The sequence below is a fragment of the Natator depressus genome, chromosome 1, assembly GCF_965152275.1.
Source record: "Natator depressus isolate rNatDep1 chromosome 1, rNatDep2.hap1, whole genome shotgun sequence".
In the NCBI taxonomy this organism is placed as follows: domain Eukaryota; kingdom Metazoa; phylum Chordata; order Testudines; family Cheloniidae; genus Natator; species Natator depressus.
The window spans coordinates 164,958,990-164,977,903 of record NC_134234.1 but is presented as its reverse complement, the minus strand read 5'-3'; the positions used below and the strand labels follow the sequence as shown (position 1 = coordinate 164,977,903).

At 37.2% G+C, this 18,914-nt stretch overlaps 1 protein-coding gene across 2 annotated transcripts in view; it reads left to right on the top strand.

The window, feature by feature from the left end:
- The window catches only part of USP16 (ubiquitin specific peptidase 16), a 23,214-nt gene extending 4,300 nt beyond the window's left edge, over positions 1-18,914 (top strand). For both annotated transcript variants that reach the window (XM_074971044.1, XM_074971052.1), the window contains exons 3-18: positions 1,340-1,518; positions 2,171-2,274; positions 4,365-4,468; positions 6,749-6,936; positions 8,559-8,651; positions 9,482-9,612; positions 10,005-10,092; positions 11,111-11,186; positions 11,683-11,774; positions 12,475-12,531; positions 13,875-14,048; positions 14,702-15,365; positions 16,057-16,151; positions 17,414-17,500; positions 18,369-18,525; positions 18,644-18,914. In XM_074971044.1, coding sequence (XP_074827145.1) covers positions 1,340-1,518; positions 2,171-2,274; positions 4,365-4,468; positions 6,749-6,936; positions 8,559-8,651; positions 9,482-9,612; positions 10,005-10,092; positions 11,111-11,186; positions 11,683-11,774; positions 12,475-12,531; positions 13,875-14,048; positions 14,702-15,365; positions 16,057-16,151; positions 17,414-17,500; positions 18,369-18,525; positions 18,644-18,765 — 2,411 coding nt within the window. In that variant the 3' untranslated portion in view covers positions 18,766-18,914. The remainder of the gene's footprint in view (positions 1-1,339; positions 1,519-2,170; positions 2,275-4,364; positions 4,469-6,748; positions 6,937-8,558; positions 8,652-9,481; positions 9,613-10,004; positions 10,093-11,110; positions 11,187-11,682; positions 11,775-12,474; positions 12,532-13,874; positions 14,049-14,701; positions 15,366-16,056; positions 16,152-17,413; positions 17,501-18,368; positions 18,526-18,643) is intronic.

The following is an 18,914-nucleotide window of genomic DNA, read 5'->3' as shown; positions in this document are numbered from 1 at the left end:
TTTCTTCACTCCCCTGAGAAACATAGCTGTGCCAATGTAAGTTTCCAGTGTAGACCAGTCCATAGAGGCTAACATTCTGCATCGGCTTCAGTTTCTGGGTGGATTTAAGATGTAGCTCTATGTAGAGAATGTGACAAAAATAATAATATCCTGCACAACTCTTACTTAATTGAATTTACTGACTTTAGGATCCATTGTATTAAAAATCAAATTTTGTCATTGTGAGATTGAGTGCAACTCCATATGTGCTAATGTAATTCCTCCAGTTATTAGACCTTTGACACACACCCCCTGGAGAGGTGCGCATATATTAGCTCAAACTGGATTTTCCAGGGACCAACAGACAAAGAAAGGATTTTTGGGTAAATAGCCTGGTTTTAAACTGGCTCAGTGCTTTCTTCCTGATGCAGCAAACAGACAGGACCCCTGGTCCCTGGAAGGCCCCAATCCTTAGGGTAGGATTGGAAGGACTTGGACTATTGAGAGCCCATGAGACTGGGTGCTAGTTTTGAGCTGGGGCTGTTATGAACTTGTGATCCCTTTGTGGGGGTTTGAAGGACTCTCCTGCCAGATCACATGTTAGTTGTCATGATCTCTGGAAAGTTTATTAGCATGCATGCGCATTCTTTTATTGTTTTAATATGTTTTCTCTGTAATGCTTTCACCCAAAGAATAAATAAGCTTGCATAGAAAGAGTTGTGTGGAAACTTATAATTGTAGCAATTACACTCTGTATCGTCTCTGAGGAGAGAAGCTAAGCAGGTCTGCTTAGGCAGCCTGACTTTGCTGGTGAATTAACAGTATAATCAGGAAACTGTGCAGCCTGGAAATGTCTTGGTCAGGAGACAGAGAGACAATGTCTGCACCCAAGAGAGGTGATGGCCAGGGGAGCTGGAAGCCTGAGAGTGGGTACCTTTGTTGAACCACTGAGGGGAAATACAGATGCAGCTGCCTTGAATTGTGACAGAGCACAATTCAGTTATCTAGTCTTGAAATGACAAAGGCATAGATTATGGTGGCTAGGTTTGTATCCAGAAGAAATTTGACAGTCTTATTCAGTAATGCTATTTGGTCATATCTGAGCAAGAGCTGACAGTCCAACAATATCTCCAGATCGCGAACTCTCGTAATGAAGGATGGACACTCACGCTTTGTCAAATCTTTGCCACAGCTTCCAATTGCTTCCCCTAACCTGCCATTGTCGTCTTAACTATGAAAAGGCCACTTGAGCTCGTGGGCCTGTCACCTTTTTTATGACATCTAGAAGTCTGTGTCATATTGACTACTTGGCAAAAATGTGACTGTTCCTCATATTATCTCTGCACTTTCTGTTTCATAGAACCTGCTTGCAAGCACATTCGCAAGGGATTGGAACAAGGCCATTTGAAAAAGGCATTGCTGAATGTGGAGTGGAACATTTGTCAGGACTGCAAGATGGACAATAAGAGACAAGATAAATCTGAAGAGGAAGCTGATGAAAGCCCTTCAATATGGTTATGTCTAAAATGTGGCCATAGGGTATTTCTCTTTTTTTTTTTTTTAAAATACCCTTCAATGTTGCATAATGCAGTTAAGAAAGAGAGCTTCCAATTAACCCTCTAAATTTTCATTTACTGTTAAACTTGTAGCCACCTGTGGTGCTACACAAATGATTTAATATAGTTCAATCTGGCAAAAAGTGTCTGCTCTGAATTGCTACTAAAAGTATCTAGAAGCTTGGCACAAAGGCATTTAGCAGACTTAAGGACCAGACTTCATCATGATGACTTCCACTTCTTGAAAGTCCAGACTATTTTGCTTGTAATAATATTTAATATTTCTATTAATATTTCTATTGCAGGAGCTTATATGTAGTAGTAATATGGGTTACTTAATTTAGAATCATGTACGCCTAATAGTTTTTTCATTTTTTAGGACTTAAAGTTGGGATTTTCAAAAGCACCTAAGGAAGTTAGGTGTCCAAATCCCTTACTATTTGATCATTATCCTTTATTCAACTAGTACCTTTTGTCTGTAGAAATAAACTTAAGGACGTATTCATACTAATTATTTTATTTGCTTAGCTAATTGTTAGCTATTTATTAAAAATTTGTTTATAGTCTGAATTTATTTTTTTTTCCACTTGATAGTCCATTGGGTTTTGTGACACTTCTGGTTATCAATGTTATAGGGCTGTGGCAGAAATTCTCAAGAGCAGCATGCTTTAAAGCATTATACAACACCAAGATCAGAACCCCATTGTTTGGTTCTCAGTTTGGACAACTGGAGTGTGTGGTGAGTTTGTCAGGCAACAGTTATAAGTCATAACGGGAAGAAAATAAAAACTGGGGTGTGATTTATTTGTGTTTTGTTTGTAGACTTCTCAAAATAATACACTGAAACTTTCAGGATATTTCCATACAAAAAAAACTTTTTACTTAGAGTTATGGTTGCTGAAATAATTAATAAAATCTTTTACTACAGTGTTACCGTAAGACTGACCCTGACCAGTTAGTTAATATTGTTAACATTTAATACATTCACTTAATAATAATATTGAAATGTGAACAGTTCATGTTAACATTCCCACATCAACTTTAATGCTGTCACTCAAGAGACACACTCTTTCAGTCTGAACATTACTAATATACATATATCTTAGGCTACGTAACATAATTAGTGATAAATGTTAAATCTTTGTCTTGTTAGAAAGGTTTTAATGGTCATACTGTAATTGTGCTTTTTAGATAAAGTTGCTGTGGTGATTTATACAATGACTAACTCTTAAGTGAAATATTTTGTGTGTAAATTTCCTTCTTTTAAAAGATATTCTAAATTGTGTGACAGAAATATTGCACCTAGTTTATAAAAAATAATTATTACATCAGGCTTTCTGGTGTAAAAACAACTGACTTCATGAAGAATTTAAAACTGATTGGTGTGATACAGTATTTCACTGTAAAGTGGATGTTTAAAACTAAAAGCCAAAAATAGTTCTTCAAATCTCTTGATGTGATTAATATACAAAGGAGATGCTAAAATCTTAGATTAATCTCTTATACAGTATAAAAAGAACTTTGCAATCGCTCTCCTCCATTCAAAACTTTTTAGCTGATATAGAGACAGTGAAGAGGATGGTACCTATTTAAGTTTTTGTCATGTGTTGCCCATTAAAATGGTGATTGTGAGCCTTTTTAAAAATTTACCAAGTTTCCAAAACAGTTGACAAAAAAATAGATTCCTAAGTAGGTTAGATGAAAGATTGGTTATATATAGGTGTTCTCTCCATGCTTTGTATTGGGGATCCTAGTTAGAAAAAAAAGCTTCATTATAAACGTCCTCTGCTCCCAAAAACGGGAGTCAATCCATACTTCCTTGTAATCCTGAAATCTGCTAAATGCATTTGTGCCTAACACTTTAAAAATAAGTGTACTTTATATATCCTCATTTAGGATGTTTCAGTATGTCAAAGCAGGTCTGTTTGGTTACATATGTTAGTGCAAGTCTATACCATGTAACAGGACAGGTGGTTCCTCAAAGTCAGGGTTGAGGTAGGTTGACAGGACAGTATGGGGAAGGTTGCATTGTTCTCCCAATGCTGTATCTGCTCTGTGGATAAATAGAATATTTCCATCTAACAGTGTGGCTATTCTCAGCAAAATTACATGAAACACAGTGCAGTGATCTAGTGGTATACTTATTTGGTTTTTGTTCTCATAGAAATAAAAACACAACTGTATCAGCAATAAAAAAGGCAAATAAAACTATACATTAACAGGATAAGCAGAATACACTTGTTCATGTCTTATTCAGACTAAATATAACAAAATAAATGTTTGGATAGAATAAACTTCAACTTTTATACTTGTATCCACTAATATTTGTAATCCTTTCCTTTGGGGCCTGATCCTTTATTTTCTTTATTCAGGCAGAACTCCCACTGAATTTGAGTTTTGCATGAGTAAGGACTGCAGGATGGCCTAAAGTCAACATAGAATCATAGAATATCAGTGTTTGGAAGGGACCTCAGGAGGTCATCTAGTCCAACCCCCTGCTCAAAGCAGGACCAATCCCCAGTTTTTGCCCCAGATCCATAAATGGCCCCCTCAAGGATTGAACTCGCAATTTAGCAGGCCAATGCTCAAACCACTGAGTTATCCCTCCCCCAGTTAGGGTTTATATGATCCCCACCTCCCATATCCCTGCCACTCTTTTTCTTTAATGAAGGTAAATTGGTATCAAAAATTGTTGTAAAATTATAGCATTTTCAGATGTGTATAATGGAGTAGTTCAGAAATGACCTAGATGTTGTGATTTGATGCCATATAAATATAATTTTAACTTTTTTTTTTATTGCACTCCTTTGGCTTCTTTTTGGGAGACAGGTGCTACTTGTGTGATAATGAAGTCCCATATAATAGTTCAAATCGATTGGGCCAATTCGTGGATTGTGTTAGAAAACTAGCTTGTGTTGACACACCAAGTACAGGTAAGTACTTATAAGCTATATAGTACACTGAAAGCGCCTTGAGTCCAGCAGACATAGCTGTAAATCAAGACAATACAATATTAATTGTGGGGTTTAGATGTTAGGAAATGGAGTCAGGATTTCACCTAATGTTTCTAAACCTTTTCAAAAGGAAAATATGGGAACAGAAAAAATTCTTTATGGAATCAGAATCTTGTTCTTAGAGTGTGTGTTATGTAGATTCCACTCTAGGGGCACAAGGTGCATATGAGATTGTGAAAAGTAGCATCCGTGCCTGTGTTGTGCATGTCCCCATGGGGGACCTCTCTGAGGTCATAAAGGGCAAGGTGGCTGCAACTATATCTCAGTTCTCTTTTATTTCCCATAGCAGCAAGGAATGTCTGCACCCTGTCCCTTAGTGGAATTTTCCCCTCCTTGCAATTTTTCTCTAGGTAGAGCAATTTCCCAGCAAATTCTCCCTCTTTTTTTAATATTTAGTTTTATTATTTTTTAAAACTTAACTTCTCAGCACTTTGCACCACTACCTTAATCTAAATAGACAGATTCAAAGCTGACCCTCCTTTTGCAGTATTCTACAGAGAGAAGGTGATGTTGAGATCTCATCCCAAGTTTACTCCCAAAGTTGTCAGATTTCCATTTTAAGTGGAAATCTATTAATGTCCCTGTTTTCTTTCCAAAACCCCATTCTCCTCCAGGGGATAAGAATCTTTACACCTTGGATGTTCTAGGTTCTTGCTATATTATCTTGATAGGCCAAAGCCGTTTGGACAGTCTCCCTGTCTTTGTTGCCATAAGCAGCACTTCTAAGGGGCAAGCCATTTCTTCCCAGCCAGTATCTAAATAGGTTGAAATGCACTAGGTAATCTATCACATGCTGCTACACCCTTTCCACCAAATATCAAAGCTCATTCTACTAGAGCACAGGCTACCTCCTCTGCATGCTTTACATGGATCCCCACTGAAGTCTGCAAGGAAGCTACGCAGAGTAATCCCACTGCTGTATTAAATACTATACCTTTGACCTGGCCACAAGATCAGACACCAAATTTGGAAGGCCACTGTTTAGTTACTGGCAATTAGGACTCCAGAATGGGGCACTGCTTATTGGCCACCTAGAGTGGAATCCGCAAAGAGTCCTACTCAAAGAAGAAAAAGCCATTACTTGCCTTACAGTAACTGGTTCTTCTAGATGTCATCCTTCTATTCATATTTGTTCAGAGTCCTCTTTACCTGAGATTTTGAATTAGCAAGGGAACTGAGAGATGGTTGTGGCTGCTCTGCCCTTTATGTCCATGGCTGGGGGATGGGGAGGCACAAAGACATTGCTATTCTAATTTCATGCAAGGAGCATGCACATCTAAGATGGGATGACAGCATCTCTAAGAACCAGGTACTATAAGGTAAGTAATCATTTTTTCTAGGTGAGTATGACTGAATACAACTTTCTCTGAATTAGTAATGCCAATCCATTTCTTAGCAGACAAGTTATCGTCACAACTGGCAGTTTTAGCAGAAAAACTGAGGATTCAGTGGGATTCACTGAACTCCACTTTCACCTCTAAAAGTGGTTCCTACAGATCAGAAATGAAGTGTGTTGCCTGGGCCATATTTTATCTGTCCTGTGAACTATGTGGCTAAAACCATAACTGAAGTGTTCCAATAATGTAGTTGCTTTGTTTCAAATTGCATTTGTAGCCCTAGTCCACACTAGTTAAGATTTAAATTCCACCTCTCTTCGCTTTGCTGGGCAGGCAGATGAGACAAATAACCTTTCCAATAGGTGAGGAACAGACAGGTAGCTCCACTGACCTCCTTAATTGTGATTATTGATGCATAAAAATTATTGCTAAGAAACAAGGGTAACATTTGTGCAGCATGATCTCAGATGCTGTAGTTGTGGGTGCTGTAGAAAATACTACGTAGAATGACTTTTGACTCCACAGATATGGAATGTCCAAGAACACATTAAATTTCAAGGTGCATGTCTGTTAAATGACAGTATTCAACAGATGATTATATTAAACACCACAGTTAGTCTTGTTAAATTATGTTAGGTTTTGAGGTCACTTCTTGCACAGCACTGAAATGTTATATTTGAAATGTGATTCTTGAATGGCATGGGTTTAAAATTTAACGCTTGTAGTTTTCTACTGTCTTTAAAGAAAGTAGAAAGACAGTTTTCGCTGTCTTTAAAGGTGGAGCATTTTTCCAGGTTCACAAAATATTTGTATGTTTCCAACTCACCCCAAGTACCTAACATTTTTCTTTTTTGTATTTCAGTGTCAAAAGATCAAGAAAACAAAGAATTTGAAAATAAAAAAGTAGAAAAAGAAAACCAAAATGAGCAGGAGAAGGAAAACAACGAGGGCGTGATCAAAGAAGACAATTCTTCAAATATCAGTGCAGCAGTGACTGTGAAAGGACTTAGTAACTTGGGGAATACATGTTTCTTTAATGCTGTTATGCAGGTACACTAAATATTGTTACAACCACTTCAGATTCAGATTTTTAATGTTGTATTGTAGTAGCCCCAAAAGGACCTAAAATAGGTCAGGGCCTAATGTAGTAGATGCTGTACAGGCATGCAGACATGATCCATTCCCTAAAGAACTTGCAGTCTAATTGGAGACCAAACAGAACAAGTCAGTTGTAGAAGAGAAAAAATGAAGGGTTTGGGGAGGGGAAACAGAGGATGATGGTTAATGAAAGCAAGATCACATAGGTACTTAGGTTGATGAAAGAAGATCACATAGGTACTGTGGACATCAGGTATAGGAGATTTAAGAATGTGATTTTCAAATTATAAGTCTGCTTTTCTCTTAAATCTCCTATACCTGATGTCTACAGTACCTAGCCATCATTTATAGGCAGCGCAGCAGAAATGGGTCTTGAGGGAAAGGTGATATTCCTGTTCCACATGGAAGCAAGTGGTCATTTGTGGGAGAAGCAGACAAATTGACATTCAAGGCTGGTCGTGTGTAGTGGTTGGGAGAGAATAACAGCACAATAAGAGCAAATAACTACAGGGGAACAGCTGCAGAGTTGTGAATGGTCCTCATGGTGAGTATGAGAAGCCTGAATTTGATAATGGTGAATAGGAAGCCAAAACAAGGACACAGAAAAGTGGGTATGTGACCAGAACAACCTCTTGAATGGACTGGGGGGAGGGTCGGGGGGGGGGTGTAATGTGTGTCGGTGAGGTCAGAAAGGAAGTAGCAGTAGTAATGAAAGATGAGGGCCTGAACTAGGGTTCTAGCAGTGTAACAATAACTTAGCTGCTCTGATATAGTGGTTTTCATTAGCGTATCTTAAAGTGCCTTTCAAAGGGAAGTAAGCATTATTATCCCCATTTTATAGCTGGACCACAGATGTAAAGAGACTTACCCAAGGTCATTCAGCGGGCCAGTGACAGCGAGGACTAGAACCCAGGTCTCTTGTGTCCCAGTCCAGTGCTCTAGCCACTAAGCTAGCCCACATTTGGAACTGTTATGAAGTGGCAGGATTTAGATACTGTCTGGATGTGTGAGGCAAGAGAGAGGCAGGAGTCAAATATGCCCCCCAGTTTACACACCTGGTGTGTAACAAACAGAATGATGGTGGTGGTAGGACGAGGAGAGCTGGGCAGGGAGTTTTAGCCATATGAAGTTAATATGATTGATCTTGGAGGAGATTTGCAGAAACACATTGGGAGTGGAAAGGCAGACTTGTGAGTGACTGGTACAAACTGTTTGCTGTGTTATATTTATTACACTATAATGACTCATCTGTTTTGCCTATAATATGAACTATAGACTAACTCAGGGTATAGAGATTAAGGAAATAACTGAAAATGGTTGGCAATAACTCTTTCAAATGTTAAATGTTTTAAACAAAAAGTTATTAATATTCTTTAACTTTAGAGTTCTCAGTCAAAATAACCCCACTTTCTCAAACTTCCTACAGTTGTATCCAATGTGGTAGTTTGCACTCAACTTCTAGGTGTTGAAAAATAATGTTGTAACCACTACATTACTCACTTTTTTTAATTGCACGAGTAGTTGACTTTTCCTAATTACCAGACGTTAATTTGATTTTTTTTGATATCTTATAGAATTTATCGCAGACACCACTTCTGAGAGAGCTGTTGAAGGAGGTTAAAATGCCTGGAACAACAGTTAACATTGAGCCACCGGAATTTTCAACAGTATGTATGCTGCAATTTATAAAGTAATTTTTTAGGTGCATTAAAAAAACAGTCAGTTGTTTTTTGGGGTTTTGAAGAAATTTTAGGGAAAAACCTAAGTCCTGGCTCCATTAAAGTCAGTGGGAGTTTTGCAATTGAATTCAGTGGAGTCAGGAATTCACCCAAGATGTACAGTTAAGTAGCAGATTTAATATGCTGAATATTGTAAATTCATAGAAGTATTCCCATTACATTAAAAAAATTATTCATGTAACTTTGGCGTCAGTGAGGTCTGGTCAGATGCCACTTTCAATCAAATTTTAAAATTTGGAAAGGAAGGATAACCGCTGCCCTTTGATGTGATCCTGCTGTTCCTTCAGCCTGGGGACTCGGGAGCTTACACATTTTTGAAAATTTAAATGAAAGCTAAGGAAATCTCCGGACACTTAACAGTTCATTAACTTGAGGGTATTTTGGAGTTATTTTGTGCATTTTTAAAACAAGAACAAACACAAAAATGTTGTTGTTTAAAAATAAATAAGAGAAACCCAGAACATTCACAGTTGAAATTAAACAATACATTATCCTTAGTGAGCTGAGTCTAAGACTACTGTGTAATGAGGAAATGTTCTCCAACCATTTCTGCCTTATGTTAACTTATTCCCTGTAGTTTCATTTAGAAAATCAGAGAATTAGGCTTTTTCTAAATGTTTTATAATGGATCATATTTCAGGAAGTTAAAACAAGCATTCAGTTTTTATAATATTGAACTAATTTCAAATGACTCCATAACTCTGACTGAATTAAGAATGCAAAACAAAACTTGATTTTTGTTTTTGTTGTTTAAAAAGGAACCTGTGGTGATAAAACTTGAGCAGCCTGGGCCCCTTACATTAGCTATGTGCCAGTTCCTTTCAGAGATGCAAGAGACAAAAAAGGGAACTGTCACTCCTAAAGAACTCTTTGCTCAGGTTTGTAAAAAGTGAGTATCTGCACATAATGCATTATAATAATGACTGAAAGAATTAATGGAAACATTGGATTATATAGTAGTAGGGCAGTTTTTACTATTAACAAAAAACATTTTCATTTACTTCTCACCGTGCATGTGCCAGCAGAGGTTCAGATGGTATCTATAAACTTTTCAAAGACATCAGTGTAGACTAAAATAGAAATGAGTTAAAGTGAAATGAAAAATCATATAAAATGAGACTTTCTACCCTCTCAGCTTCTTATTCTTCAGAAGTTCCCATATACATACAGGTATCTGTTTCATCAGCACTTGAGACTTGTTTCTGTCTTCTGTGGACAAGTTGAAAATAATTCACATTTTAATTTTATATATATTATATCATTCTCATTCTGTTTAAACAGAGCAATACGGTTTAAAGGTTACCAGGAGCAAGACAGTCAGGAATTGCTTCGTTATTTACTGGATGGGATGAGAGCAGAAGAGATCCAAGTAAGTACTTATTTCACTGTAGTATATAACAGTGTGGGTGTTCAACAAAGCACTAAAATCAGTATACTTAAACAAAGTAAGCTTTTTCTTAATGTTTTTTATTATTGTTAGGTGTATTGTAAACAGAGCTAACTGTTTTAAGTTTTAGCCCTTTTCGTTAGGTCTGCAAGGAATTTTTAGAGCACATCCCAGCTAGTACTGAACTGATTTGTCCACATTGTCATTTGCATGATTGTGGGATCAACATTAGGATTATTGAGGAGGGCTAGTTAGAGGATTTCTTTATCCTCTCTCTTCCCAAACAATCATCCATAAAAGGAAGCTATTTAGGGAGTCCAGCTGCTTGTACTTGGGTCTGGCCATAGAGGGGAAAACAAGTCAATAAATATTGTTCTCTAGATAAAATTGTGTTCTTGAAGGAGTGCATTCTGGTGAATCTTGGGTTATTTTCTATCTTTTGATGATGATGTACTAATAGAATCAAGAGTAGTAAACAGTGGGCCCAGTTCCGCCCATGTTGAAAGCAATGGGCTAATATTAACGTAACCAGAAGTTGAAATAGGTGTCTGAAGTCCCTCATAAATGTAAATTGCTGGCCTCATATTACTGTAGAAGCACCTTTAAAAGCAATTGGTTTGGCAGGTGGGTGGTTGTCTACAAGAGTTTTATAGAACAAATATTTTGTTTTAGTAGGGTGAGGGATCCTTCTGGAGGTTTTATGGTTTGTTTGCATCAGGGCTTAGTTGGGAGACTGTTTCTTCCTTGGACTTCCTACTAAATACATTAACTGAAACACCTGGAAATGGCTTTAAAAAAGCCCAAATGTGGGACACATTTCATGTTTCTGCAGAGTGCAGTCTTGTTACTTTCCTAGTATGGTTATAGTTTATTAATCTGAATTATTTTTAATTGGTGAAGATGGAATTCTGTCCAACTGAAATGCTTAACTGAACACACATTTAGGAAACAATGTTTAATAAAGCCTTATGATGGAATATTTATTTACTTTAACTTTCAGCGAGTAAGTGTTGGAATATTTAAGGCATTGAATGACTCTGACCAAAAAAATGAAGAGCTAAAAAAGAAAATTAAAGGTAAAAGAACAATTAAAAATTATTTTTGATAACTGAAACCTGGACAGTGCATTCATTACTCATGCATTTTTTAAATATTTTCAAATGTAATTTAGTTGCATGATTTAGAACACATTTTCTAAATTAATATATTTCTAGAGTATCAGGTCTAAAAATTATGCTCATCCTCCTCATTCAAAGATGCAGCTGAGAGATGTTATAAAGATGCTGATTTAATTTAAACAATTTAAAACTATTTTTCTAACAGCCTCGATCCTCCTCTTTCTCCATACCTTCGTGCCACCACGTTTGCGCCCCCCCCCCCCCCCAAAAATCTGTGAAGCTTATTTTTTTCTCTAGGAAAACAAACACAAAGCACAACAAATGCAAACCATAGACTTTACACTGCATCCTCCCTGTTTACACACAGCTTAACATCAAACCAAAGCAGTCACTAATGTACAGGTGAAGTTATTGTATATGACTTATATATTTGAATGAATTCTCTGATTTTCAGAGTATGAAAAGAAAAAGGCAATACCAACCTTTGTGGACAGACTCTTTGGTGGAGAATTAACTAGTACAATCATGTGTGAGGAGTGCAGAACGGTATGTAGATGGTCTGCTTGGTATAGTCTAAATCACTGTGTATAAAACTTGTGCACAGAAGAAACAAGTAGTAATATATGTAGAAATAAGATGTATTAGATGGGAATTTCTGAAATGAAGAAAACTTGGCAGCAGGAGCTGCAGGTTTCTCAAAAGGTAAAAATTTGATAGAAATATCTGTTCACCTGTACTGCAAATCTCATCTGTACTCTCAGGACTTGATGGGGGGGATGAGAACTGAATGCTTGGAGAGGATTGTGTGGAATTTTCTCTTCATTCTGAAAAACTGCAGGGATCTTGAGTTACGAGATTTAGTAGGGATGCTGGTTTTGGTTCATGGGTTCCTGTTTTGTAAATGTAAATTTTATGACTGTTTATATTTGTATGTGCAAGTAAGAGCATACATTGGGTGCAATCCCAGAAACAGGCAAAAGAGAAGGGAAATAAATGGCAAAGATGCTACATTCAAAAAATTCTAAGCCAGGACATTTTTTTGTTTGTTTTTTTTTGAGTGCCTAAAGTTAAGAGCTTAAGTCCATAGATAGGCATATAAATAAATGACCACACTTCAAGAAATGATGAACCCTTCTCTCCTGCCCCCATTACATCAATAGGGGAGTGCTAGCTTCTAATTTATGTTTAGACTTGTAAGAAAAACAAAGTTTCTCTAATGATATTAATTAAAATCTGTTTGCTTAAGGTGTCCTTGGTCCATGAGTCTTTCCTTGATTTGTCTCTGCCTGTGTTAGATGATCAGGTAAGAATAAGAGGTTTGGGTTTTTTATATTCTGTTTTGGTGTGCAGTTCTGTTCGTTGGATCTTAGAGAGGACATTTTTAAAAAGTAAATAATTGCAAAAGGTGCTTATCTTCAATAATCTTACCTAATAAAGTCGCACAATAAAATGATAGAGAATGACAATGCATTTCCTTAAGGTAAGTCCTATAGGTTCTGGCTACACAAGCCCTCTTTGAAGATTATCTGATGGTTGGAAATGCTACTATAGACAAGGCATTAGTGATTTTACTGCCATGTCAGCGAATCTTCCTATCATTAGTTAGTGCCTTGGTCAGAGAAAAGATCTGCTACACTGAAAGGTTGGCTGACTTGTAAAGAACATTACCTCAGGTAAGCATTTAGGTATTCTTCAGCATCATGAGTCTAAAATTTAAATAGATCTCATGAAATATATCTCTGATATAGATCAGATGACTCTTCAGATATTAAGTTCCTGTCTATTTACTGCATTGGGAACAGTAATGGAGGCTTCCTATCTAATGCTGATATTCAGAGCCTTATCAAATATTCTCAAGGTGAAGAGACATATGGTTCGAGCAGGTAATGTGTAAATGCATTTATTTAACTGATCAACCTAAAAATATTTGAACTGTTTTAGATTTATATCTGTTTCATTTTTGCCATCAGCACACACATTATTTCCTTTCATCTTTAATATTTGTATTTAATACATGTAAGTAGTACTACAGTAAAAAAACAAAATTACTAAGGGAAGAAACTTAAAATATATATATTTCATCCAAAGGGTGCTTAGATAAAATGCTCCTGCATTGAACTGGCCTTTTTTCATATTAATAGAAGCAACTAGAGGGCCTGATCCTGCAAACACTTACTACCTATTTATTGAAGTCATTCTAAACTATCTAAAATATTTATCTTTTGTGGATTCGGTGAGATTCATATCAGTAAACCTGAACGTTAAGTTCCATCTTTAACTGTTTATGGCTTGGTTCTGCCACCCTGACTCAAAATGAGTAGTATTGTACTCAGCAAGCATAGATTTCAGTGGGATTGCTTGTGGAATAAGGTACTACTCCGTAAGCATAAGAGCAGCGGAATCAGGCTCTTAGAGTGTGTGTGTGTGTGTGTGTAAATGTTTTGTTACAATACCTAAAAAGTCATCAGCTTAATTTGAAAATTATCAATAATATGCCAATTTCTTTGCAGTTGTATTTTGGGATATTGTTGGGGTTTTTTCGAAATAACATAATTGATATTAAATTAAATCTTTAATCTGAAGTCTTTGTCTTTGAAACTATGATGGTGGCACCATGTTTGTTTGTTTGGTGGTTTTGATTTTTAGAGTGTTAAGAAAAGTTCAAATGAGAAAAATGTTAAAAAGATGAAGGAAAAGGAGGATGAAGATGGTGAAGAAGATAAAGACAGTGACAGTTATATGAAGGAAAGGGGTGATAATCCTGGTGTAAGTAAGCACCTGCAGAAGAAAGCAAAGAAACAGGCCAAAAAGCAAGCCAAGGTTGGTTATGATGCAAAAATAAATATTACGCACTTTCACCCTAGGCTTAAGATAAAATGCTGGACATTTTGTTTAGTCCACTTTTATGTGTAGGATGATCATTTTCAAGGGGACAACTAACAATTTCTTCCCACTCAAGTGCAAATATCTTATTTTACTTGTTGTGAAGTTGTATATATTTTCTGTTGCCTGCTTTCCTAATGCAACACTAGTTAATATTCCCAGAACTGCTGAACTAGTTAGTCATATGTTGCCTGACTAAAACAGCATTAACATACACCAGAAGGCTTTTCACTGGTCAGTAACAGCAAGAGAAGCACTTAGATGGTTCTGAAGGAATATAGGCAAGAAAAACATTTTGGGGACATAAAAGAAATTCAGATTTACCCAGGAAGGGTATTCTAATTGGAAGTGTTGGGGGGGACTGCATCTGATTAGTTGAGTGAGTGATACTGGCCATAATCCTTTTGCGTTGATGCCCTCTAATTGTTATGATTGCTAAATTAGATCATTCCCTCTTTAAATGGCAATTCCTGTTGCTTAAAGTAATGAGGTATTTCCTAAATAAATGGTGCATAGCAGATAAAAATACAGCAACTTTTTCTCTGCTTTTATACAATATTGTACAGTACACTGCATATTTTTATTTGTAGAACCAGCGTCGGCAGCAAAAAATTCAAGGAAAGGTGCTTCTGATAACCAATGTATGTTCTATGGAACAGTCTGAAGAAAATGTGAAGGAAGATAAAGAAACAAAGGGAGAAATAAACTCTGATGTCACTGACCTGAAAAAAGAAGAATCTGCCAATCAGTGTGAAGAACTTTGCTTAAATCAGAAAGATTTAAATAATCAAGAGAATAGTACAGATGTACATAGTGCCCATGAAAGTATAGAAAATCCAGAACAAGAATATGAAGATAATGAAACCAATATGGATGTTGCTATGAAAGGCTTAGTTTCTACTACTGAATGTATTAGTGAACTTGACAATCTATCTGTTAAAGAAGATGATCATGGGGAAGAGGAAGAACTTGCTACTAATTTAGAAAAATTACACTTAGATGTTGTTACTGACTCTGATATGGATATCTTGGATGACCTTCATATGGCTGAGTTAAAGACATATGAGGTGGTGAATGAGGACCCAGAAACTGCATTTTGTACTCTTGCAAACAGGGAAGACCTAAACATAGAAGAAGGTTCAATCCTTCATTGTTTATATCAGTTCACTCGTAATGAGAAACTCAGTGAGATCAATAAATTGCTCTGTGATGTATGTACACAAAGACGTTATGGACCAAAGACTAGTGGAAAAAGTATGCCAATTAAGTTTTACTTACAAACTAGAAAACCAACTCTGAATCTGTCCATATCTGCTATCTTCATTCTCTTTGTTTTTAAACAGGTTTGCATGGGTAGTTTCTCTTGGATCTATTGATACCCAGTGTTTAAGGGCCAGACTGAACCCCTTTCTCCTATTAGTGAGCGCTTACTCATGAGTAGCCCCATGGTCTTCAATGGAACTACTTGTAAGTTACCACCAGTGTAGAGCAAGGGGGCTCACAGTCTGGCTCTATAGTAGGATGGAACATGAAACAATTTTTTTAACTCTTTAAATGTGAACTTTTAGTTACTGTAGCACATGAGCCATAGGAGGAGAACATGCAGAAATTTGCCCAACAGATTAACAAAAGCACCATTCAGCATGTAATTCTGTAGAAGTCCTAGAAATTAGTGTTAGAACTCACCCTATTCAAGCTGCTGATATGGTGATTTGAAATACAGTAGTTAATTTCTTGAACTAGGACCATCATGAAGATGGCAGCTTATAAACCTTTATAATACTGAAGGGAAATCATCAGTGTCTTAAACATATTATAATGATGGATGACATAAATTGTTTCCAGTCCTAGTATGTGATTTTACTCACTTTCATATCAGAAAAATTTTAGATGTTAAGTTATTGCATTATTCTTTCTAACCAATGGTGCTTTCTCTTTCCTTTAGGTGAGAAGAAGCACGTTTACACTAATGCCAAAAAGCAAATGTTAATTTCTCTTGCTCCTCCAATTTTAACACTTCACTTAAAGAGATTTCAACAGGTATTGTTAACTGGTTAACTCTTGTATTTTAAAATTGTATATGGAAATAACCCATGGAAGTTAAAGGATCTTGACTTCCCTATAAACTTGTTCCATTAACTACTATTCTTTCTATAACTTTAGAGGTAATTTGAGAAATCTTCCTGATGCATTCATTCCTGCTACTCTTGCTTACTGTAATAGTTCTTAGAACTCTTGAGTTCTTTTAGCAAAAAGACATTTATTAAAACAACTTACCTACCAGGAATGCAAAATTAAGAAATACGGACAAAAATAAATTGACTCATGCTGAAAAACAAACTCCCTAAATATGGAGAAGGATGATCTGCAACAGAGATTCACTCTAAGAAATAGAAAGCAGTACAGCTAAAAGACATCTAAGTGCTTGTTGCGGGCAGTAAATTAGATACAAGCTTGCAATTTTTTGAAGGGTGAGAATATACAGAGCTTTCAGTTTAGGGCTCTTCAGTATCAGAAAAACAGCAATAAACTAGAGAGAAATGAGAAGGGGGAAATGAATATCAGAAAGGATTGACTGAAAAGTTTAAAATTATTAATTACATAATGCACCCTGGCCAAACAATCAAGAAGGGATATAACGGTCTAAGTAGCTGAAACTCCAGGGAGTGAGAGGAATTGTGTAAGATGATCCAGTGGGATATATTTGTGATTAAATTAAAGAAAGGAAGCTGGGGAAGCTTTTCTTTATATTCAACAATAGTACCTATTGAGCTGTAGAATAGCATTTGAATGGAAGTGGTTGAAGGCTCATCACTTGAGACTTTTAAAACCAGGCTGGAGAATGTAGTATAAACAACCATTCTGCACTGTCTTTAGCAATGGATCAGAGGGGTCCTCCAACCAGAACTTTGAAAAGTATACTTTTCTTATAACTGTACTGCTGTTGTCATTGATGCCAAGACATAAATCTGACTAAATCTGTAAATTAAACAGCCATGTAGCCCTATGCTCCAGAGAAATGTGTAGAGAAACCATAGACAGGAGGAAATTTGGAACATGGCCATAAAGAACTGAAAAGCATTACTGTCGGATGTAATAGTCTGTCTTTCCTCTTCCCTACCCCCCAACTTTGTTTTCCATCCAAAGGTTGGTTGTGCTCTAAAATGAATCTTTTAAGTCTTTTTGGAATTTTTTTAAATAACTAAACTTGTAATCTTTTAAGAACAAACGTGTATCACCTATTTATATATGTGAAGATTTAAAGCCCTGTTTGTGTTTCTTCATTTCTATCTTATTTCTAGGCGGGTTTTACTCTACGAAAAGTTAACAAACACACAAAGTTTCCAGAAGTGATAGACTTGGCTCCTTTCTGTGCAACTAAATGCAAGGCAAGTAAAAAAATCCTTCAATTCTTTTTCAGATAGTTAGACCAGTCAACCCATAGGCGCAGACTCTGTGGATGCTCCAGGGGAAAAAATTAGAGGGTGCTCCACACCCACCAGCAGCCAAGTTCCCCCCACCTCCACCCCCTCCTTGCCGCCGCCGCCTCCTCCCCCGAGTGTGCTGAGTCCCCGCTCCTCCCCCTCTCCCTCCCTCCCAGTGCTTCCTGCTCGCCGCCAAGCAGCTGTTTGACGGTGCTTAGGACTTTCCAGGAGGGAGGGGGAAGAGCGGGAACGTGGTGCGCTCACGGGAGGAAGTGGAGAAGAGGCAGGGCAGGGGTGGGGAATGGGGGCGGGAAGGCAGCGGAGCTGGGGGGGGGAAAGGCAGGGTGGGGTGGGGACTTTGGGGAAGGGTGGAATGGGGTGGGGTGAGAGCGGTGCAGGGGCAGGGCCAGAGGCGGTGCATGGGTGGGGGGAGTACCCACTGGGCAGAGAGGAAGTCAGTGCCTATGGGTCAACCCTTACAGCAAGAGATGTTTGTTTTTTGAAAACTGTTTTGGTATGTTCTCAAAACAGTCAGCCATTAATCAGAATCTCCACATACCATATCTCAGAACTTCACTGACCACATCATATGGCAATATATGATAGACTATATGTAAGTACAATTAAGTTCTGCTGTAGCGTACTTCAAATTTTAAACATTGGTCATATCCATTGTCATTAACACATTGCTTCTACTGACAAGCAGAATCAGAACTGACTTAGTACAGAACAATGGAATCAGAACAGACTGGTGTGAAAGGCTGACATTTCAGCTAGCTTAGATCTCATTATCTTACTACGCTGATACTATAACAAAATTGTCACTTCACAGAACGTTGCTGAAGGGAATACAAGAGTATTGTACTCTCTCTATGGAGTGGTTGAACATAGTGGCACGATGAGGTCTGGACACTATACTGCCTATGCCAAGATAAGAACTGTGAGAAACCATCTTTCTGATCTTGTCCTCCGTGGAGAAATTCTCCAAGGTAAGCGTCACCAGTATTTTTACAAGAGTCCAGTCTTAAATGGAATTTCTCTCAACTGGTGGTAACCTGTGACATTTCTGCTTCAGCACTACTTTAAAGATTTTTTTTTTTTTAACAGCTTTAGAAGCTGAATCAGCAGGACAGTGGTTTCACATCAGTGATACCCATGTGCAACCCGTGGCTGTATCTAAAGTGCTGAACTCACAAGCTTATCTCCTGTTCTACGAACGACTGCTATAACTAACCTGGGATGCATTCCTCACACAATACTTTATGGTTTTTAAATATCTTAAAATAAAGAAATGTTAAATCAGAGAAAAATGACCTGTAAATCATGTTCAATTAGACTTAAAACTGTCTACCGCAGAAATCTCATGTTTCCTAGAAAT